Source organism: Cebidichthys violaceus, unplaced genomic scaffold, assembly GCF_023349555.1.
Source record: "Cebidichthys violaceus isolate CVI_PGR_0920_01 unplaced genomic scaffold, fCebVio1.0.p SCAF_9, whole genome shotgun sequence".
In the NCBI taxonomy this organism is placed as follows: domain Eukaryota; kingdom Metazoa; phylum Chordata; class Actinopteri; order Perciformes; family Stichaeidae; genus Cebidichthys; species Cebidichthys violaceus.
The window spans coordinates 17,351,042-17,375,363 of record NW_027176975.1 but is presented as its reverse complement, the minus strand read 5'-3'; the positions used below and the strand labels follow the sequence as shown (position 1 = coordinate 17,375,363).

The 24,322-nt window shown below is 41.2% G+C and overlaps 1 protein-coding gene across 2 annotated transcripts; it reads left to right on the top strand.

The window, feature by feature from the left end:
* The first annotated feature begins 17,809 nt into the window (after positions 1–17,809).
* Positions 17,810–24,322, top strand: lman2lb (lectin, mannose-binding 2-like b). Of its 2 annotated transcripts, XM_068703318.1 has the most exons (9): positions 17,810–18,035; positions 18,555–18,673; positions 19,160–19,277; positions 19,918–20,000; positions 20,110–20,130; positions 20,349–20,510; positions 20,740–20,854; positions 21,387–21,512; positions 23,368–24,322. In XM_068703318.1, the coding sequence occupies exons 1-9, from the start codon at positions 17,831–17,833 to the stop codon at positions 23,508–23,510; spliced, it is 1,092 nt and encodes a 363-aa protein (XP_068559419.1). In that variant the 5' UTR covers positions 17,810–17,830; the 3' UTR covers positions 23,511–24,322. The 2 variants fall into 2 exon arrangements, with proteins under 2 accessions (XP_068559419.1, XP_068559420.1); XM_068703319.1 differs by lacking the exon at positions 20,110–20,130.

The following is a 24,322-nucleotide window of genomic DNA, read 5'->3' as shown; positions in this document are numbered from 1 at the left end:
GGGTGGGGTTTTCGGGTCTCTCGGCACAACTTTTTTTTTTTCAGAACATTACGTTAAAGACGAAAGTTAGGTAAAAGCAACAAACCTTATGGTTAGGTTAAGGAAAAACATCATGGTTGGGCTTAAAATGACTACGTACAGTTAGGTTGAAGAAAACTGACACAAACAGTTTTGGGAACCACGACCATAAAACCACAACGCGGTGTCGAACACAGTTCTTCTGCTTGAAAGTCCTGTTTGTTGGACTATCGTGATAAATGGGATTGGGATGATTTCAATTGGCCGTCTTTGACATGGATGACCCGTTGTACATGTGTGTGGTGTTTTTTTAAAACAGAACATGTTGGTCGTACACCAGGCTAACGGTGACTTGCGGTGATGAAATTAGTTTATTCTCTTTGGAAAATAGAAGAGCAGCAGCCACTGTGCTTAAAGTCCGGTGTCAATGACTGTCCACTTATTTTTAGCATGTCAGAACTTCTAAGTCGTGGCCTTAGATGAAACAATGGTAAGGGATAACAGCAGTTTTTCTAAAAGCATCACACCGAGGCTTGTATTTCAGCAGGGACTTTGCTGTGAAATCGGGAAAGGCCTCACACTGGACCTTATTGTTACAGCTTCCCGACGGCCCTCTGATCGGATGCCTAAGTAAGCACACGTCTTATTCGGTGGTCATTCAAGATATGCAGTGGGTGGCAGAGCTGTCGATGACCCAATCTTTTTCTGGCAGAGAAGCAGGGGAAAACCCTGCCTGTCCGTCAGCCAACTTCAAAGAGCCAGTCGGTAATCCGAAACAGGAACGAGGAGGATGGCAAACAAGACGCCTGGCTGTTATTTGTGGGTTTGGCCCACAAGCTGCGTGTGAAACCTGTCACTGAGGATAAACCCCACAGATCTCCACTGGGTCAGTGCCCAGTAACACACTCTCCCTTGTAAAACCCTCCCGTTGCTGGATGGTCCACTTTTTGTGTGGGGATATGGTCCATAAGACGACTATCTGTCCCTGCTTGGTTTCTTTATATTCAATATAATTTAGCATCCCCCCCGATAAGAGAGATCAACATGAATGCAGCAGGGCCAGAAATATCACCTTTTTATTCTTCCTCGTCAAAAGCTTGCGCCTACATTACCCACAATGCAACTCAACCGCCTGATTTGGCTGGGTAAGCTCACTTCCTTCAGCTTTTCAAAATGTTGTTAAGACAGTACCTCTAAACATTTCAGGAAACAATAATCAGATTTGTGTGTGCATACATTATGATTTATGATGTAAGAAATAAAAGAAATCCCCCATAGCAGAGAACAAGAAATGTAATTTAATATCCTATTTTCTTGGAATTTAATATGTGAAAGCGCAGGATTGGACAGGGAATGAGTTAATTAGGGATGAATATTTACTTTGGATAAAGGAAAAACTAAGTTTGCCAGAATTTCACAAGGAATTGTGATTGATTTATAATTGTGATTGTTTGATAAATAATGACAATTTTGTTTCTATTCAGTACATTCTGATTGTTAATTTCATAAGATTAGCTGTTTGATTTGTTGTGTTTATGTGGCTAAAATGTGTATGCGTGTGTTTGACTGTAAGTGTGTGGACCCCAGGAAGAGTAGCGAACACTAATGCTAGTGCTAATGGGGATCCTAATAAAGAAATAAAGAAAGTCTTCAAGACACGATCTTTTCCCTGAAGTGGGATTTTTAGTACTCCGTTAAGCCTCAGTTATGCTTTCCAAAGATCTCCGATTGTCTGGTATTGTGCAGTATATAGTGCATGGTCTAAAGTGTATAGCGCAAGTTCATGTACAGTAGGCCGTGTCAAACTCCACTTTTGCTGGTTAAACGGTGCATAATCTGGGTACAAGGTAAGGCACAAGGTGCAAAGGTGTCACATCTAGTCTCTTAACATTTCATAGTTGGGTTTTGGGCGTAACATGAATTAAACCAATGAGAGTGTCATTTTCCGTTCCCTCATGAAGACAGATGTGCCTGCTATTCAAATGGACAATTTGACAAATTGTAGAAGCGAGCTGTTTTCTGCTGTGAAAACATTGTTTTTGAGAGGCTAAACGCCAACATCTATCTATTGAAGCAGAATATTCCGTTAGATAAACACATAAGTCGAAAACAATCCTACACAGCTGGAGTCGTATTCTACATATAGTACGATACTAATGATATTAATGTAGCCTGATGGGGAACTGCAACTGTGGACAAATACTGCTTTTTAACACAATGAGTAGTCATGCAAAAAATAAAAAATATTGCTGAAGAAGTCAACCATATTAATGAAGCTTCCAAGCTTCCAACTATTTAGTACAGCTCTATAATTGTATTATTTTGATGCGTTTCATATTTTAATATTTGTTTGGAGGGCAGTCCGTTTGCTTTTTGTCGCTGTCCTTTGACGGGGGTGCTGAATCCGGAGGCTGCGAAATTGTGGGGGTTTACAGCCGGGCACCCCCAGAGAGGCAGTGCGTGATGCCTAGAGACATCAACCTCAAAGTGCGAGTGTGCACCGTTCACAATAGGTGTAAAAAATCACCATGACCATTTTTGTTAAAAAACCTTTTGAGGATTTTGTGTTTTCCTTAACATCACTAAAAACATGTCCACCATAAATTGGTGTATACAAATTCACCATAATTCAGGAAATGGAGTGTTTGTCTCTTTGTAGAAATCATGACCGTATCACAGCGCAGAAGGAAGCATGCATCTATGCTCAACATTGCTAGCTCACCTAGTACCACTGAGCTCTTTAACATTACAGCTCAGTAATATTTACATGACACCAGTAATATTCACAAGTCTTTACACTACCTCACTGAGGGTAGTATCTCATTCCCTTGAGTGTGTGACAAGTGACAGGACCATCTCCTTTCCACGTACGCTGGATGATTACGTTTTTTGTTTATGTTTTGTTTTGTTGGTCACAAAGGATTTGGGATTAATGCTCTTTATCATCATGAGTCCACCGCATTGAGAACACTTCTAGTTATGAGAATATTAAAATAACAACTGGACCCCTGTTGACTAGCAAGACCAAAAGAAAAATAAAAGAGTAAAGATCAGGCGGCAACCTCATGTTCTGCCAAGTGAAGCCAATGCGGAAGTGTCTTAAAACTTGCATTCTCTCTACTGACCAGCAGGGGGGCGACTCTTCTTCAACACAGCATGATGTTCATTTAGTAAATGATGGTCCATTTAGAGTCAAACAGACCATAAAGCAGATTATGCTTTAGGGCGGGCTAACTGTGATTGACAGGTCACTGCCGTATACGGCGTCACTACTTCACTCCTCCGCATTCAAATATGGTAACTTCCATTCATTGGTTGCAAAAAAACAACATGGCGACGGCCGTATTCCAAGGTGGCGACCGCAAAATTGCTAAACTCGAGACTTCAAAACAGCATTCCACAAACCAATGGGTGACATCACAATGACTACGTCCACTTCTTACAGACAGTCTATGGTGCAGATAAGAGTAATGAATAAATCATTATTTTGAAAGGTGAAAGCAACACAAAAAGACAAACTTTAGCAGATGTTTCAGTCCATCAGGAAACCAGAGCTGATGCGTTATGGTGTGCTGAAAACAATTTAGTCATCTGTAGCATCAAGCATCATTTATTCTTTTACAATAATGTTCATGCGCCATCTAACACACCTCTGATCAAGTCCCCCTGCAGACTTCATGTCCTCTGAATGGAAATCTTCTCCACAGCCAGGGTCACTGGAGAGCTTCCAAACCCGCTCTGGCCGCACTGTCTCCCTAACACCTCCTGTGTTTGGACAGTGGAACGTTGATGAATGGCCTAACGGTAACAGGTTAGTGCGAGTGAACATAGTTGGGCTTCGGAGGTGGGAGGAATGTAGTTTAACAGCAGAGCGGAGGTGTTAAAAGAGACGGAGCCCGAGCTGATATCAAACACACACACACACACACACACAAAGCGGACCCATGTCTCGAGGTGGGGCGGACTGCAAGACAAGCCATGAGAAAGTCAAGTGTAGCCAGTCACCATCAGACTGCAGGGCGTTGTATCAAAACTCCATTCATGTCATATTCAGTCTGACAAAGTGACGGAGACTTCTTCTTCCTTTTGAGGTATTTATAGTTTGTGTAGAACTAAAGAAGCATTGTGGAGTATCATTGTAATACAAGTACTCATTGGAATTGTATTCATATATTTAAGGATTTTAAGAAGATATGATTCACTAATGAACTCAAAGTAGGCACTACTATGAACTCTGGTAGAAAATTTCACATAACAACTTGTTAATTTGTCATACGTCTGTCAGCATGCACACACGTTTAAAGGAGCTGTATTTAACATTATGAACATTAATATATCAGCAAAGAGCTATAATTTATGTAAAGCTATAGTGGAGTATTGTCGACCTGAGCAGAGAATAAAGTCACTCTCATTCTGTGTGTTGTTAGCAGGCAGGTTGACAGTAATTTGTTACAGTCCTGGGTCCAGTTATTAAAATGTACCCTTGTTCACCTCTAGTAGCGCTGTAGAGCAACGTTTTTTCGAGCAGGTCCCCATTTTGTTTTTTATGGTGCGGCGTGATGATCCACATGCACGTGTGCGAACCATAGCCTGAACGTAGTCATCGTGATGCCACCCATTGGTTTGTGGACTACAGGTTTGAAGCCTCGAGTTCCGCATTTTGGCCATTGCCATCTTGGTTTATGGCTGTCGTCAGTAGACCTGAACGCTGAGAGATTTTTAGGCCCAAAGTTGGAGCTAAGTAAAACCGAACGCTGTTACAATTCTTCTTCATGAACTGAAAACACACTGTGAAAGGGTTGAAGTTCTGAGGCTAAAACACAGACAACTCCCAGACCGGACAACGCCGTGGTAGCAATCTGTCAATCACAAGGTAGCCCCGCCCTCAAGCCTACCCTGCTTTATGGTCTGTTTGACTCTAAATGGACCATAATTTACTAAATGAACATCATGCTGTATTGAAGAAGACTTGAAACTAGAGATTGAGAACATAAACTTATGTTTATAATGTTTACTGAGGTAATAAATCAAGAGAGAAGTAGAGTCATTTTCTCATAGACTTCTATACAACCAGAGGAGTCGCTCCCTGATGGCCAGTAGAGAGAATGCAAGTTTGCAAGTTTTGCCTTGGTTTAACACGATTCCACTGGTCAACGGTTGGTAGCAGAAAGAAAAGTAGTGGTACATCACAAAGGCAGCTAAGAGGAAGAGTGGAAGCTTACAAACATGGATGTAAACAATGCATGATATAAAAAAAAAGTTTAAATCACCTTTGTAAATGAGTAAGAAAATTCATTCAACACATTTGTTAGACCTTAAAGATACACATAATATACACTGCCGTTCAAAAGTTTGGGGTCACTTTGACATTTTTTTGTTTTCCCTGAAAATCTACATGAAATGAGTTTAAATAGGAAGAAATGTCATTGACAAAGTTAGAAATAATGATTTTTAATAAAATAAATAGTACAGAAATAATACTACAGCCTTGCAGACCTGTGGCATTCTAGCTGTCAATGTGTTCAGGTAATCTAAAGAGATTTCTCCCCATGCTTCCTGAAGCACCTTCCACAAGTCGGATTGGCTTGATGGGCACTTCTTGCGTACCGTACAGTCAAGCTGCTCCCATAACAACTCAACAGGGCTGAGATCCAGTGACTGTGCTGGCCACTCCATGATAGACAGAATGCTAGCTGACTGCTTCTTTGCTAAATAGTTCTTACATAGTTTGGAGCTGTGTTTGGGTCATTGTCCTGTTGTAGGAGGAAATTGGCTCCAATCAAGTGCTGTCCACAGGGCATGGCATTGCGTTGCAAAATGGAGTGATTCAAGATCCCTTTTACCCTGTACAAATCTCCCACTTTACCACCACCAAAGCAGCCCCAGACCATCACATTGCCTCTACCATGCTTGACAGATGGCGTCAAGCACTCCTCCAGCATCTATTAATTTGGTCTGCACCTCACGAATGTTCTTCTTTGTGATCCGAACACCTACAATTAGACCTACAGTAGTCATTTACAACATTAACAATGTCTACACAATATTTCTTATCAATTTGATGTTATTTTAATGGACAAAACATGTGCTTTTCTTTCAAAAACAAGAGAATTTCTAAGTGACCCCAAACATTTGAACGGCAGTGTATATAGATAATTCTACATGGTACTTCTAACACCATCTCATTGCACCAGTCATTCCCATCACAACCACTAAAGCTATCGTAAACTGAAATGATAGGGGCCTTCATGCAACACCTGCTCTGTTACATAATCCTGAGGCCCGGTGTAGAAGAGGAGCCCTGAATTAAAGGGCAGTTGTAAGGACATTATTACTCTATATTGTGCTGACGTGTTAATATAAATAGTGCACATATATTTGCCCCAGGGTCCACTGGTCGGTTAATCTGGCTCTGCTCATAATCATGGGGTGCATGTGATGTCTTCTTATCATTAAATACAATATATTTAGCTGGATTTTCACAACGTTCTGCTCTCACTATGAAGCTCTTTCAGTGGCAAAACATCTCCTCAATAGAAGCTACACTGACTGTAAACTCTACAAGCAGCCAGCAGTAAACAAAAAGGAGGCTGCAGAGCCGCAGCTCTATTTGAGATGTGGCTGTTGGACACGATTCACACCAGCACGGTTCGGTCACAAGTGTTTTTAGAATGAAACTGTGTATGCAGACGAGACCGGCAGCAGATAACCTTTGGGCTGCAGATGAGTGGGGGGTTTGAAGCAGAGGATTCACAAGGTGATGCTAAGCATTCCTCACATTTCCCAGATCCCCTCTGGAAGAAGTGGGACACAGTTAAGACATATTTGCGTGGTGGGTCTGAAGGTGAACAACCATACCCAGCAGCTCTGAAGATAAAATGTGGAAATAACAACCTACGTTTTCAGGTCCAGATGCATTACATGCAAGCATTTATAAGAACCCATCAAATCTGTTTTCACAAATTTCCTTCAAAAATTTTCAGGTTCAAATTCCTGCGTGGTGTGAAATGGCTTTAATTTTTCCAAAAGCCGTGGGGAGCTGCAGATTCAGCTGATGATTCTCTGTACGTTCATCAAAACAAGCGACTCATTTCACACTGTCACATGGTTTTCACGTTATCATTTGATACATTTTTGTTATAGAAAATATAGATTATAGCTAGATAAAAGTAGAAATTTTAAGTTATAAAATGCATAAAACAACTGTGTAAAATGGTACAGGCAAAACAAACTGTAGTACAAGAACATCATAAAAGGTCAAACTGCATTAAATGTTGTTCTTTTTTATAAGAGTTAGAAGAACATTTTATTTCCACTTCTGCTGCACTTCCTCTGGGCTTAGAGTGTTGTAGTGTCCTGACCGTTGTTAACAATAACTTCAGATGTAGGTTGCCTCGACAATAAGCCAAGTCTCAGCTTCAGGCCTCTAAAATAACTGATCCACTGTGAGTCCCAGTGTGTGCATACTGGCCAGCTGAAAATACCTTTCAGACCTGCAGCCAGAGATGGGCAAAAATACATCAAAATGTATTTTGATACAAATTACAAAATGCCCCTCAAATAAATGTATTAAAATAAAATACAAAATACTGGTGCCAGAAAATGTAACAAAATACAATACATGTATTTTGTATTTAAAATATAGGAAATACTTTTTTTCTGGATTTTCCATTTTCTCACAATTTGCTATAGCAGAGCATTCAGGTTTGGGCTATATAATGTACACAAAATATAAATATATAATTAAAACCAGTTGTACACAGGTAAAGAGCCTAAATAAATTACTGTACTGAGACATGTTGTCCACCTGGCCAACTGTAGAATGTATGAAATAATAAAACTAAGAATACTTTCATAATATACCTTTTAAATAAAATAAATTGGATATTTAATGGGGTTTTTTAACAATTGGACATCTACTGTCATAGCCTGGTTAACCGTGAACTATATTATCTGCCAGTAATTGATATGGCATTATGACATTCACATTGAGAAGATACAGCATCACTTGTAATACAGTGCAAGATTAGATGGTCAGACGTCTCTTGATAAGGTTATCATGAACATACAAGCTCCCAATCTCCCTCTTCCTATAGCTACTCGACTGATAAGTTAACTTGCTAAACACTGGCTATGCACTAGCCTAGACAGCATGCTAGCATCATTAGCATGTTAGCATTGATTGCTAGCTTGATATTATAACCATCACCATGTATATACAATAGGCTATGTAGCCAGACCCAGACATACATTATACATCAAGCTAGTTGACATCTGTCACACTCAGATAAAATATTTACCTTGACAGACAATCCGTTGAACTTGAAGATCTGAAGACTGAACTGTGAACTGTTTTTTGATTTGTGGAGAAAGTATTTTGAGTATTTTAAATACAAAAATACTCCACTCTTAAGTATTTTGTTACAAATTACGTTAGTTTTTTTATCGGCCCTATCAAATACAAATTACAAAATACTCAAAAATAATTGAAATACGTATTTCAAATCCAAGTAATAGAAATACTGCCCATCTCTGCCCGCAGCGTCATCGTAGAAGCCTAGCGTCAAACAACCTAAAATGTAAATACATTCCTAACAGTTTTTTTAGGAAGCATGAATATTTGTTTTCTCTCTTATCCTAAAACAGTTTTGTAGTTCTTAGGATAACTATACAACTGTTTACATCGTAAAGATTGATGTCAAGTTTAACCCACTTTAGCGCCGTCGATGACTGTCTGTCTATCTGTTAATGCCAATTTGATTCAACTTTTATTCAAAAGAACTATTTCAAACAATCTCATTGAAGCCTTTGAGTGAATTTCGTTTTTACAGTTCATTCACAAAAAACAGTTTTACGAGAAAAAAAAAAGAAAGAAAATCAATGTCGTTTTTTCCAGCACTAACATGGCCATAAATCAGCTATATAGGAAGGTGAGCAGAGAAAGGGGATGAGAAAGAGCTGTGGGAGGAGGAGGCAGAAGGCCCCTAGAAATCAATTTTGACACATTAGACCTATTAGCTTATTGAGAGGTAAGAGAAAGATGGATTGAAGGCTGGACGTTAAAGAGAGCTGTAACTGTAAAACGGCTTCTCCACTGATGAGCTCTGTGGAAAGTAAAAAGCAACACTCCAGCGTCTCTCTCTCCATCATTATTGTATGTCCAAAGAAGAGGAGTCAGCCTGAAATGTATAAAAATCCTTTACATTTGTGTTTAAGGCCACCATAAAACACTTTAATTGTTTAATAAAATGTCCATTATATGAAAAACACAACTGACATAATAATTGATCATGAATTCAAAACAGATTCTGCTCTTAGAACAACTCTGAATATTTGATATGCTGTCATTGAGTGCAAGGCAGAACCCATGGACGCCGGACAGGCTGATGGGTGAAAACGAGTCCTTTTATTTTCAGGCTGGTGACGGTTGAGGTGAGGAAAAAAGATATTGGGGTCAGCTCAGCCCTATGTTCCCTCAGTACCAATGGTTTTTTTTGCCATCCAAGTTAGGCTGTTTGCTCCCTCAGCTCTATGTTCACTCAGAATCAACCTAGACTCATGTTAAAATCTGTTCATAACTATTTGAGATATCACGCTAACAATATCCTACGACAGACAGACAGTCTGGCTGGTACTTGTTGCTTTTGTTGGTTGGGTTTGTTAGTTTTAGGTATGAGGAGTGAGATTGGTTCGGGTCAGGGAAAGAATATCAGGTTAAAAAAATCAGAGGCAGAGTGGGCGGGTCATGCCCTCACCATGGGAAAAAAAGATTGCCATGGGGAAGGTCTTATGATGTAATTCTACATAATAATTAGCCATGTTGTGCATGTGTGTTTTTTGTATTTCCTTATGAGGGGCAACATATTGAGTGAGAGAACATAGGGTTGAAAGAACATTGTGCTGAGGGAACATATAGGGTTGAGGTAACATAGGGCTGAGATAACATAGGGCTGAGATAACATAGGGCTGAGGTGACATAGGGCTGAGGTGACATAGGGCTGAGATAACATAGGGCTGAGGTGACATAGGGCTGAGGTGACATAGGGCTGAGGTAACATATAGGGCTGAGGTAACATAGGGCTGAGGTGACATAGGGCTGAGATAACATATAGGGCTGAGGTAACATAGGGCTGAGGTGACATAGGGCTGAGGTGACATAGGGCTGAGGTGACATAGGGCTGCGGTGACATAAGGCTGAGATAACATAGGGCTGAGATAACATAAGGCTGAGATAATATAGGGCTAGTGTAACATAGGGCTGAGGGAAGATAGGGCTGAGATAACATAGGGCCGAGGTAACATAGGGCTGAGGGAAGATAGGGCTGAGGGAAGATAGGGCTGAGGTGACATAGGGCTGAGGTAACATAGGGCTGAGGGAAGATAGGGCTGAGGTGACATAGGGCTGAGGGAAGATAGGGCTGAGGTGACATAGGGCTGAGGTAACATAGGGCTGAAGGAACATATGGGTTGAGGGAACATGAAGGAACATAGGGCTTTATGTTCCCTCAACTGCATGTGTCCTCAGCCCATTCTCGTTTCTACCACTTAGGATGGACAGCTCTCCTTCGTCCTCTCATGTTGGATTGAGCACCTCTATAGGTGCAAGTGGCATTACAAGACAGGAGGCTGGCTGGTTAGCATGCTAATTATATCTCTGCAACTCAATATAGACACATTTGATATAATCTCAACACTGTAACCGCTACACATTCTGTTGATAATGTTAGTTAATTTTTTTAACGTTTTGAACAAAAAATATTTCCAGATTTTTCCTATTGCACCTATAAGTGATTGACACCTCTCAGCACTTTATCTCCCATGACAATTTAATCTCCTGTCTTCTCTTTTAGCTTGCATTGAAGTTCAATGCCCTAAACTGAGTGCCAGTGCACTTTTCAGTATAATTTACAGAAGCTGGCAGACTGTCGCTAATTTTCCGGAGTAGCTTTTCATTGCGTGAGGAAGTCAATCTTTTTAAGAGGAAGTGTTGAAGTGTACAAATTTGCTCAAAACGCAGACAACTTCTTGCTCTCCATCTTACTCTTGCTCCCCACTCATTTCTCCTGCCATTGTAATATCTATGCAAACAGTACAGAGTGACTGGAATGTTTGTTTAAGTAACACTCTGTTTGTGTTTATCACAATGTCATAAATCTAAATATGATACATAAGTCGTCAGCACGGCTGTGAAATATTGACATGTGTCTGGCTAACGCATCCTGAAGTGAAAATAGTTAGGAAATGAGCATTTCAATTAAGAAGATGTGTTTTCCTTTCTGTCAGCACAAAGAGGACGGAAAGCTCATTAAAGTGCGTCTGAAACGAGCCTGTGACCATATTTCACCCCGCGCAGCGCCCTGGCGTTATTCTCTCAGGCCCGTTGATTTGAATAGTGTGAATATTTATGTCCAGAGGTGTTGGCCTGTTCTTAATGTCTGCTCTCCTTAAGCAGACAAAGAGGACAGTTATTGTCTGCCGTAAGTGCTCGTATATAACCAGACGCATGCTCTGCCAGAAGAAGCATTAAGGTCTCCTCATTATTTAATCATTCACTTCCTCACACCGTGGGCTTGTCAGGAGGCTGGACACTCTGGGTTAGCTGTGTGCTGTGTAAACTCAACCCACACGGTGACCATCCATCGAAGAAGCTGCTGTATGATAAATGCTAATATCTCACATCCAGGTGATGTCATTGTAACAAACCATCAACACAGTCTTCAGTACGCTTTTTCTACTACATAGTTGCCACTACGGCTACAAGTGACAATCATGCCCCTTTCCCACTGAACAAAAAAAACCCACAAACATCTGGCTTTTGTCTTTAGTGGGAAAGGTTACAATCGGAATTCATTCCCGGGACAAACTAATCTGCAGTGGTCACAGGTATTTATCGGCTACATCTCCGATCTACAGTAGTGTAAACTGATAGCCCTTTCCCCGGCATGACGCAATGATGCGCCCACAGATTCCGTCTCTCTCCGTCCGTCCAGGCACCGAGTTTGAAGACAGACTTTGTCGCCATTCATACCACGTTACTTGACTTCCTTAGAAGCAACCCTGCACGTCCTGCCTCACAATTACGTTGATTAGAAATGGAAATTCTTTATTAGGATTAACCCCTTGAGATGCACCGTCTCCTTTTCAAGGGGGTCCTCAACGACAATTATACAATACAGGTACAATTAGACAAAAAATTTACAAAAATAACAAGAAGATAATGAAATGATGCCAAATATGACAAAAAACAAACTATATGAAATAATAAGACATAGAAAATAAGGAGGTCAAACTCAAACAGAGCATGAAAATGGATCATTCTTTCATAGGTTATAGAAAAGCATTAAATATATATGAATTACAGTGCATTACTTTTCACAGGCATAGGTACAAACAGCGAATAAAAAAACAGCCAGGTGCCTGTGCTAAGCTAGCACAACTCAACACCAACTGAACACCAGATGTCAACAATCCACCCAACTCCCAGACAGCAAACAAGTCGAACCCCAAAATTTGAGAAACTGAGTGTGTAACTTTACACCAGATACAGACTCTGAGTTCTGAGTTCAGTGACTTTTAAAATGGGCTACAAACACAGGTTTGATCGGTATAGTGGTCGTCAACACGTATAATTGCTTGCAGCTGTGGATGCCGCCGGAGACTCGACTACTGACCTTTGAACTGGATGTGGTTGCCCGTAGTGAAGGCGGTTGTTGAAGACACGAGCAGAACATATCGGTGTCCACAGAAAAGCCTCTAATCAAATGTAAACACTCATCAGTGTTTATTATCTACGCCATCCATTTATGTAAAAGTTACTATGAGCAACCACGGACGCATTGGGCTGAAAGTCACTGGTTAACACGGTCACTTGTTAAACTGAAGCACCTGATGCTCTGAAGCGGTCTTGATCCTGTCTGAATTCTGCAGAGCTTGACTTGAATATCGATTCTGACAACTGAACATGCAACAACCAGACAATTTGATGTTGTTACCATTTTTTATTTAATCTCTAACGCTTGCTGACTTGTCTGCATGGCTGAGGCTCAACACCACTTGTGTCCTGCATGCGTATTTTTGATGACACCAGCTGTGAAAGGGTATATATATATATATAGATACATATATACATATTCCCTTCATTTCCAAACCTGTATACTCTACATGGAATTTGATGAAAACATGGAGCATGTGCTCCTGTAAAAGTGATGCCTCCGCTTCCCCTGGGAAACATTTCACTCCTGATTGTTTACAGTAGAACAGGTGTAGACGGCTTTAATAAAGATGAGTGCCGAATCTGACTGTGTGACCAACGGATATTAAAATATCTCTTGACCTTGCAAACGGGGGGATTACGGTGTAAGTCTGCCACAGCGGGAGGACGACGGCATGCAGCGTGCCCCACGATCCTCTCCACTCAATAAGCTGGGGCAGAATTTATGGCCCCCGGCAGACAGCCCCCCGCGCTCTATGTGTTAGTCTCCCTTACGGATTACGGGAGACACAAATGGTGATGCGTGGGTGTCAGGAGAGGTGCTAGACGCTGATGTTTCAGGTTTCAAGGTTTCAGCTGGATTTCCGCAGCCTTCTCAATGGAAGTGAACGATATCTACCCAGGGGACGTATACAGGAAATACTAAGGCCCCCCCCCAAGTCACCACTGGATCGTAAACACCTTCACGTTTGCTCTCTTATTCCCACTCTTGTCTCTTTGTCTGTCTCCGAGGAGCAATAGCAGCGCCCTGGAGTTGACTGCATTACTGTAATTCCTCGCAGGATCCTGACGTGAGCCTGGCGTCCACCATGACAGGTCAATACTTGGCTCTGTCCATTAATCGAACCAGAGCGCCATTCTTTTATGAGACACAACAAGGGGTGAATGAGCGAGCGAGCTGACTCGACAAAGGCCTGAGTCAAATTGAATTCACCGTTGATCCGGACGCCATCATCAGATGTTTTCTGTGATGAGACGAATAATTAATAAAAATGCAGGGTTTGGGAAGCCAAGCCCAAGAATTATCAGTCATCTCCATCAGCTTGCATCGGAGTGTTTTGGGGTCTTTTGTGTCTTCTCACTGCTTTGGTTTTTTATACCGTCATGGTTCGTTTTCATCACTCTCATCAACCTCATTTCTATAAACAGCAGACATCTGTTTTCAGGCTTTTTTTTTTAAAGAAAAAACATGCTGGCTGCACCAAGCAGCACCTAGCAATGCTGGGGACCAGCTGCTAGCTCAGCTCAGCTAAATTCCCCAGAAGTGGCTAGTTAGCATTCCTATTTACAACATCATGTAGCCTACAGGTCCCAGTAGCAAGTAGCAAGCTAGCTTATGTACAGTCTGTGGTAGCAAGCAACATGGCTAAAGATAAAAAAAAAAGAGAGAGAGAGAGAGAGAGAGAGAGAGAGAGAGAGAGAGCATAATGACAGAAGGAAAGAAGTAAAAGAAAAACTTTAGCTTTATTTGGTAATTGTATTATGCAATTTAATAAATGTGCCATTCAGTAATCAGTAAAGAGTATAGAACTGTGTTCCATAGTGTGTCTCTGAGGCCTACATTTACTTGGTTTTTAGGGTCATTAGTTGCATGCTTTTTTTGTTTACTAAAATTACTTAACAGTTGAATATCATTATGAATAATAATAATAAAGGTGATTCATACAAATCTGTAACAAACAGGCAAAACAGGGTAACCTCTGGCTGGAATGTCCCTGTCATCTTTTACCTAAGACTGTGTTGACTCTGCTCCATGTTGGAGTTAGATTAGTTTGAACAGGCAGATAGAAGCAACATCAGAAACCTGTATAATTAGACTACATAATCATCCAACATGGATTCATTGTTGATAAATTCCTGCTGTTCAAATAGGAAACAGGCTCCTAATGTGCTCACAAGAGCATAATGGCAAGCACAGTACCTGAATTTATATTGAATTTAAATAATAATCATTCATACATCTGGTTCTGTTCATCAAGCTCTTACTTCTTACAGCTCATTTTGACTTTGTAGAATTTGGCTTTTTGACATTTTTTCTAGGCCTTTAGTTCAGCCAGTTCTGTAAAGTTCATGTAAGTGCCACCAAAGATGGCTAGAACTGTGCCAGGTGGTGAAGACATCCATTATTTGAACAAATATTAAATAATATATCTGTTATAACATGCATGCACACACGTGCAAATAATCATCTCACTTATCAGAACAAAATGTTTGCAGTTGAAGTGCTAGAATAGTTGAGAATAGATTTTTCCTGGGTCTTCATTAGAATATTGAAATGTTGAAGGAAATGCATGCAAATCTCATCTTTATATTTAAGTTTGCTTTATTTTGTTTGCACAAAACATTGCATCAGCCTCCCAATTTTCTTTCTGTAATGTTATCCCTAGACATAACCATTTCTGTCCTCCATAAAAAGTCTTTGTGGGAACAGAGTGAAGAATCATTGGATATATAATCCTCAAAACTTTAAAAAGTTTCCATAGATAGATAGACTTTAGAGAGACAAATACATAGAATGACATACACAAACAGTAAAGTACAAAGACCTAGCAATGCCTTACAAATAGACAGCTGTACCAATGTCTCCACAGCTGGACTGGTAGTGTGTGCTACTAAACCTTATGTTGGTTAAAACAACTATGATCTCATTTTCAGTCATTAACTCGACAAATGAATTTATACATGAGATTTCTTAAAACAGTTTGGAAAGTATTGACTCATGCAGCCGCAAACATTTCACTAGCACTACTCCATCTCGGTTTCTTTAGCAGTATTCTGATGGCGTCATTATAAGCTACTTGAAGTCTCTGTTGTATTTGATGTCATGTTCCACACCATACACAGTACATATAGTAGGGAGCTGCTGAAGACCAGCGCTAGTGGACTAAAAATCACTAGATCATCTGCATACATGATATGGTTAACCCGAGTATTCCCAATCATGCACCCAATATTACAGGCTTTCAGTTGCTTGGACATTGGACAGAATTGGGGACAAAATTCCCCCTTGTTGGACACCATTGCTGACCCTAAATGGGGCTGAGACACTTTTACCCCATTTTACTTGCATAGTCTGGTGAGCATACCAGTAAGCCAGAATTCTCACAATGCATGGGAACACCTCTTTGGGTCAGTTTGAAAAACAACTTACTATATGATTAACACGATCAAAAGCTTCGGAGGCATCAATAAAACACATCAGAACTGATGAGTTTTGACCTCTGTATTTGTTGACAATTTCCTTTAAGGCATATATACACAAGTCAGTGCCATGTTTGGCTTTAAAGCCAAACTGGTTATCTGTGGAGGTGATAAAGTCATATATTCTGTCCAGCAGGATTCGTTCGAGGACTTTTGACAGTACGCTGGCCAAGGCAATGGGCCTATAATTATCTAGGCTACATACTTTACCAGCTTTGTTTTTAATGACTGGCACTAAGAGAACAGACAGCATTGAGTCTGGTAACAAGCCGTGAATCATGAAGCCAGTAAAACAAATAGCGAGGAGAGAAGCTAACCTCGGACTAGCATATTTAAGGTGTTCAGCAGTAATGTGGTCTAAACCACTTGCTTTGCCTTCAGACAGTTTATTTATAGCTTGGTACACCTCATATGACGTAATTGCCATTGACTCATTACTCTCAAAATTGTCCACCTTATACAAATCACTTTTGATACAGTTGAATAAGGTGCTATAATGCTGTCGCCATAACTCAGCAATGCTGTCTGTTCCTGAAATTCCATCAACAGTGCATGGTAAAGATGTTTTACAGTTAAGAGCTCTCACTTCTTTCCAAAAATCAACAACGTTTTTGCTTAGCAGCTTCATGGCCATGGAATCAGCCCTCATGACTCGATCATTTTTAAATTAAACACAGCTCGTCCTATTTTACTGCTTAGAACTCTACAAATGCTGCTATATATATATATATATATATATATATATATATATATATATATATATATATATATATATCCATCTAAGTATTGGATGGTTTCAGCATGTTGAGATGAGTAATGTCAACGTGAGCCCCCACTGCCAGAAGATGAAGCTGTTTTCCACCAAATAGCTCAGAGATCAGGAGCAATAACCACCTACAGTCTGGTTCATAAACACGTCATTAGACCTGGGTAATCATCACCATACCTTGCGTTCTGGGAATTTATTGTGGTGATACTAAATATGTGTGTCCATGTTTCAATAAGGACTGGACTATTTTGATTCTTTATGGCATTTACATTTCAAGTCTGAGATGCTTCAAACAGGAATGTACTGTCGACAGGACTTTCACGGTGGCTTTGCATGGTTGACCTGGATAGTTTTGAAAATGTTTTAAGAAAAGATTGCAAAAACATTATAATTCTACTCCACTACACTTAAGGCCAATAATTTACTCCCCTACACACACACAGCTTTTTTATTTTTAATATTTTACATATGATAGCCTATAAAACATGATGCACCGCTTTAGATTTAAAGCCAAATCCACATATTAATTTCTGATTCTGTGTTTGGGCATCAGTTATAATGAAACAATAATACAAGTTTTGATAACATCCTGATAGAGGTGAATACTTTTACCTTGATTCTTCTATCTCTGAATAATGTAGCCGACTAAATACTTACATGTGGTGTTACTACTTTTAGGCAAAATATATGATAATTGTTTCATGATTGGTCTTAAGATAAAGTTGATTCTGTTTTATTTAAACGCATTTGTGAGAGTGGTTTTAATTTGGAAAGTAATAACCGGAAGTGTTGTTTCCTGCTCACTTGCGCGAAACCACGTGACTGGTCTGGTTGCAAGTGGGAGTGTAAAGATGGTTGCCACTGTAACCAAGACAAATCTGGATGGATTCAGAAGTTTATGTTTTTTATGTCCGATGTTTCATTTTAAAAACATCCGTGAATTAACATGTTTGTTTGTTACCGTTTGTGTCTTGACGAGCCAGTCGTTGGCAGACGAACAGGACTTTATAGAAGACTTCTTGAAGCGGGAGTATTCTCTAGTTAAGCCATACCGTGGTAAGTTTGCTGTCTACCAGGCTAGCGCTTACGTTAACGTAGACGTTTAGCTAACAAGTGTGACTGAAGCTAAACGGGGTTAGCTAACTTTAGCCAACATTGGCTAACTAACTAGCATTTCCTCTCGTAAATGAGCATTTCACTCCACTTAGAGACATTCTTCGATGCTACATTAGCTTAGCCGCAGAGGATAATAATTAGCTTAACATTAACTAAGACGGACTCTTTGCCCCTCGGGCGCTAATACGTGAAATAAGAGCTACTATTAGCTCACAACGATGGTTGTGTAGTACCAATCATATGCCGAATTTACCATAATAACCTAATGTTTATTAACAAGTCTGCAGTTTGAGTTTAGTTCATGTGTATTTTGCCAGTGAGTAAAATTCAATGTAATTCAGACATGCTGTGTGTTTCTAGTGTTTCGTTGTCCATTGACATGCTGCTCTTGGAATCCCCATAGAGTGTATAGACACTACCGTGCATGCTGTATCTCACAGGTACTCTACTGTATTGCAGGTTTGGGTCTCTCTAGTTCTTCACAGTGGGATCTGATGGGCACTGCCATGGTGACGCCTGACTACGTGAGGCTGACCCCAGACCTGCAGAGCAGACAGGGGGCAGTGTGGAGTCGAATTGTAAGTCCACGGTCCAATGTCCTGTTAGTTTTTACATAATGACGCCATTGAAACATTCTTATAGGGTTTGACCATTGGTGCTTTCACAAAGTGTTTTTGATACGTTGTTCTCAGTAATGTGAATGTAATGACTAAGTCGGTAAAGCCAAATAATAAAATGGTCTTGGATGTTAAGAAAATGACTAAATGTGACTGTACTGTAGACTTTAAAAGCAGTAAAAGATATCAGTTCACAGTTATTTTAAAATTGTCCATAAATTACACATCAGCATGCCCACGTACCTTGATATGAAAGTTAGATATATTTTAAGCATTTTATGAATATAATACACACCCCTTATTTACTGACGCTATAACATTACACAAGTTCAGCCTGTTTCAAGTTCTGTCTGTTACTCAATTCTGTTCTCAAATACTTACTACATATAACGCATAGCACCATCATAACCCGCTTGTCTTCATTTCGTTCATTCTGTTGCTTTCCAGCCACTCTTCGTGCAGGATTGGGAGCTTCAGGTGCACTTTAAAATCCACGGCCAGGGAAAGAAGAATTTGAATGGGGACGGCATGGCCATCTGGTTAACCAAAGATCGCATGCAGAATGGTAGGTAGAAGCTGGACCGCCCTGGAGTTATCACGTCCCGTACAATGACGAGGAACCGGTGCTACAAAGCATTTGGTGTGATGTGGGGGAAAAAACACAACGGACCCCAGTACTCCATGAGCATATTTTACAAAGCTATACAAAATCTTTGTTCTGTAAAATAATGTTCTGTAAATCTAAAGAGCAGCTTTTAAATTACGTTTTATTAATTATATTTATTTACAAATTAAAAGAAGTCACAATAATAAGAAAAGAGATGTGTTGGAGCGGCGTAAAAACACACAAATTACAAAGTCACTAAAACCGGTCCGTTGAGCTTCATTAACCGGGCTGAACCAACTAGCATGCTACATGACAACAACTGGTGCGCTGCCAAAACATTCCGGGTAAAACTCGCACCCCAGAATCTCTGTTCCGCGTGGGAAAGTAGTGGACATGTACCGAGCGGTTTAATGCCAATACACATCCCGTTGCCCCCCCCCAAACACACACACACACACACACACACACACACACACACACACACACACACACACACTGTTGAAGCCTGAATGAGCCTTGTGTTTGTGGTGAAACTACAACCATTCTGTGCTGTTTGTTGTGAGGAAACGCCCTGATGCCCCTCGCTCTGTCTTCACAGGTCCTGTGTTTGGCAACATGAACCAGTTCACTGGACTTGGAATATTTGTGGACACGTACCCCAATGCTGAGAAGAACCTTGATGTGAGTGACAGTCGGTAGCTTCAGTCTTGAGTGAGCCTCTTATTGGTGGTATGAAATTATATCAAAAGTGTGTCATATTTCTCTCTCTGCAACCCTCTTGAATGTGCAGAAGACACAGTCTGGAACTCAGGTAGCAACAGCTGTTTGTCCCATGAGTAGGGCATGTTCTTCCATTACCTTCAACACTTCGCCATCCCGTGCTGTCTCTTCACATGCATGCGTTGTAATTCACATGCTGTCTGGTACAAACAGAAATAACCGTAATGGTGCAGTTTATGGTTCAGAAGATGGACGTGTCTGTGTTGCAGCCACAGCGTTGTGTGTTCACCTCCCTCGTCTTCCTCACAGAGGCTGTTCCCGTATGTGTCGGTGATGCTGGGGAACGGGACTCTGTCCTACGACCACGATCACGACGGACGCACCGCTGAGCTTGGAGGATGCGCGGCCATGACGCGCAACGCAGTCTACGACACGCTTCTCCTCGTCAGATACTCCAAAAACAGACTCACGGTATAAAACCCTCCGGTTAAGGTGGGATTGATGCAGTTCATTTACATCATGTTTTTTTATATATACGTAGTCATGTCTTAAAGGGGAAAAATTATGAATGATGAAAAGGCTTCAAGGCAGGATTTAAAACCCAGGAGGATGATGATGATAATAATTGTGTTAAATGTTGAAAAATCTTCCCATTGAATCATGAAAAAGTGTCTCATCCCAAGCCTTCCTCCTCCTTTAGCTCATGGTGGACGTAGATGGCAAGCAGGAATGGAAAGACTGCGCTGACGTCACAGGACTGCGGCTGCCTTCAGGATACTTCTTCGGCGCCTCCTCAGCCACTGGAGACCTGTCAGGTATGGAATCTCAAGAATCATCTGAATGCTGCTTGACCACCTCTTCTTTTTTTTTGATTCTGTTCAGTAAATATTCAACTTCATTTGATATCTTTTGACAAACAGCTACGACCCGCCCTCGAACACAGACTGACCAATCATAGCGTAGCATCTGCCAGCTCCGACCAGGGTCCGACAACTATCCGGCTCTTTTCCATAGACTCTCATTTAATCGTTTCAGTTTCTTCATCTTCAGGCGGGTTTTTAAAATTTGAAAAACAGCCACAACAGTTCCACGGAGTTGGTAGATAAGATGCAAGACTGTTCAATCGGGAGATCGGCGGTTCGATCCCCGGCTCCTCCTCTCTGTGTCTATGGGCAAGACGCTTCGCTCCCGTAGGCTGTGCCTGAGGTGTATTAATGGGTGAATGACATGTAGTGTTAAAGCAGAACACTGGGAAGCTATACAAGTAAATTTAACATTTACCATGACTGAAGAAACACTGAATTCTTTCTTCCGGTTTTAATCCCCCACTTTTACTCCTCGCTCTAGATAACCACGACCTCATCTCCATGAAGCTGTACCAGCTGACTGTAGAGAGAACTCCCGGGGAGGAGGAGGAGGAGGAAGAGGAGGAGGTCACCATCCCCAGAGTTGACAACATGGAGCAGTTCCAAGGTAGATGCCTGATGGCCCTGAGGTCATCAGTTCTTTCTCACAGTATTGACTTACTTTAGGAGCATGTCAACACCTCGATTCAACGCGGTTGCAATTGTATTTTACCGTCACTCATAATTCCCACCAAGATTGTGTTTGATATTAGGAGACTTCACAGCTTCCTGCTGCTGCTCAAAAAAATGTGTGTGTGTGTGTGTGAAGATATAGTGGTTGTTGTCTGACTGTGTCGCGTTTGGACTTTCTCCAAAAGAGAGAGTCCCTTCCTGCTCGAGGTCCGTCAACAAAATAGTCAAATAGATGGTTCAAATTTGTAATCAAAAGGTATTTATTTTAACTAATTGAATTACACTATGAAGTACAGTACATTCCACCTAACAGACTGGCGTATTCCAGTTAGCTGTCCAATGGTCAACAACAGAGCTCCCGTTTTGCGGAAAGCCTCAGGCCTTAAAGTCCACGTTTCGTTCAGGAATTGGCTGTGACTCCGATCTGCTGGATTCCAGTCGGCGTCTCTCTTTTGCAGCTGCATTCTTATCTCAAGAACAGAGTCGATGTTCTCCGTGCGCCGCACCCTAACTAACATCCAGTTATCTTCATTTGTTACTCTTTGTGGACGTCTCACAAGGTATCATTGTTCTACTACATTCATTACGTTTCTATTTGGTTTTGGCCTTCAACAAATGATCATATTGTAACACACTGATCATCGCTAGGAGCGCTTTCAGCATAGTTTTCCTCACAACTGCCTCATCTTTTCTGTGCAATATAATATTAATAATCATTTGAATCCCTTGAAAGAGTCCAAACATTACCCATAATGCAACTGGGTAGCATTTTTCAATAGGCTTCCCCTTCTTTGTAAATGATTACATGTTTTAAAGAAGACTTATTCAAGATAAAACTATAAATGTTGCAGAAGTAGTGCTCCCAGCACCACTAAACTCAATTTGATTGATTGAATTTATTTGATGATAAAACACACACACACACACACACACACACACACACACACACACACACACACACACACACACACACACATATATAACAGTTAGAGATGTCTAGTTGTTTAAATGCGCTGCCCTCGCTTGTCTGCACCAGTAATACTAGTCGGTTAAAGTTAATATTATTTCAGTAATGTACACATTTAAATGACATATGCCGTCTCAGATGTGGAGTTCCTGATCTGAACTCATCAGCCTCTTGTGACTCCCGTCCACCTCTCTCTGAAACATCATCTTAGTTCAGCAGTACGCCTGGTTCTCTCCTGATCCACCGGATGGGCCAGCAGCTAACTGAAATTAGCCAGCTAGCACGTAAGCTACAGACTAAAGCTAGCAACCTAGCACGCTATGAGCCAACGAAGCCACTCGCTGAATCAAACTTATGTATAGATACTAACGGTAGAAGCCATGCCAAACCATGGCTCTTCTTGGACCACAGTCCCACAGTTGTCGGAAACACCCCTAATAACACTGCACTGCTGTCATTACATACGTTTAAAAACCACAGAGGATGAGAACCCAACAAAGCCGAGAAGGACTGGTTGCATTGTGGTCATCTAACATCATGTGTAAAATCGGTGCAGCCTTCCTTTAACTTTGGATTCAAAAACACTTCTTCATCGGTCTGTAATCGGGTAATGGTGTTTCCACAGGAAATGAGCCCTTTGTTCAGTCGGACACTCTCTAGATTCTTTCTCAGCATTGATGCCCACGGAATAACACAACCAAATGTTTTTGTCTGAGCCTTGGTGTAAAATACATCCCTCTTCATGAAACGTTTGTTGTGTAATGTAAACGCTGCCGGACCCCCGATGTGTCTGCTAACGACCCCTGCTCCTCTTGCTTTGCAGTGGAAGTCCAGGAGGAAGAGATGAGCGGAGTGCAGTTCTTCTTCACCCTCCTCTTCTCCGTCCTGGGCCTGGGTGTGCTGGCCGTGGTGGGGCTGAGCGTTTACGGTCGCTGGAAGGAAAACAAACGCAAACGTTTCTATTGACGAGAGGGCGACCCGATCGCGCATAGATGAATTTTTTTTTATTTTTTTTTAAAGAATGTGTTGTTTCTTAATTGACATACGTCACAGCAATGCAAAGACTGCTGTGGCTTTACTGAACCATACAATCGAACAAACAACCTCATGGGTCTGAAGCCCAGAGCCACGAGAACATAATCAGCCAAGGTGTGTGTGTGTGTGTGTGTGTGTGTGTGTGTGTGTGTGTGTGTGTGTGTGTGTGTGTGTGTGTGTGTGTGTGTGTGTGTGTGTGTGTGTGTGTGTGTGTGTGTGTGTGTGTGTGTGTGTGTGTTTTTTAATGGAAGGTAGATGAGCTAAACCTGATTTAATGTGATTTCTTATGTTCAAATGCGCTTATCAACTGAAAGCACAGTGGGTCTGCACTAACTGAGACGCTGTAGATATCAAATATTCACCAATAGGAAGAGACCAACTAAAAGCCTTGGAGTCAATTCAAAAACATCCCAGATGCTGTGTGTAGTTTACTGACGTCACGGGATGTTGTGGTACTGCTGCATAACGTGTGGTTACCTCTCACTGCCACTCGGTGCCGCCATTTTGCAGCTTTATTTCTCTGTGAATCTGTGAAGACCAATCGACCTGTGGATCTTTCGAAGACTTCTCGCTGCACTGGAAAAAGAGTTGGGCTGTATTTGAGAGCACTTTGTAAGCCAGGTAAACATTTCCATCAGCTCAGATGGATTCCTGTCAGCCGGTTTGTAACGCACGGCTAAAGAAACGCGGCGCTCTATGCTGTAACCAATAAAGACGAGCTCTCACTGCGTTCCAGTCCTTTC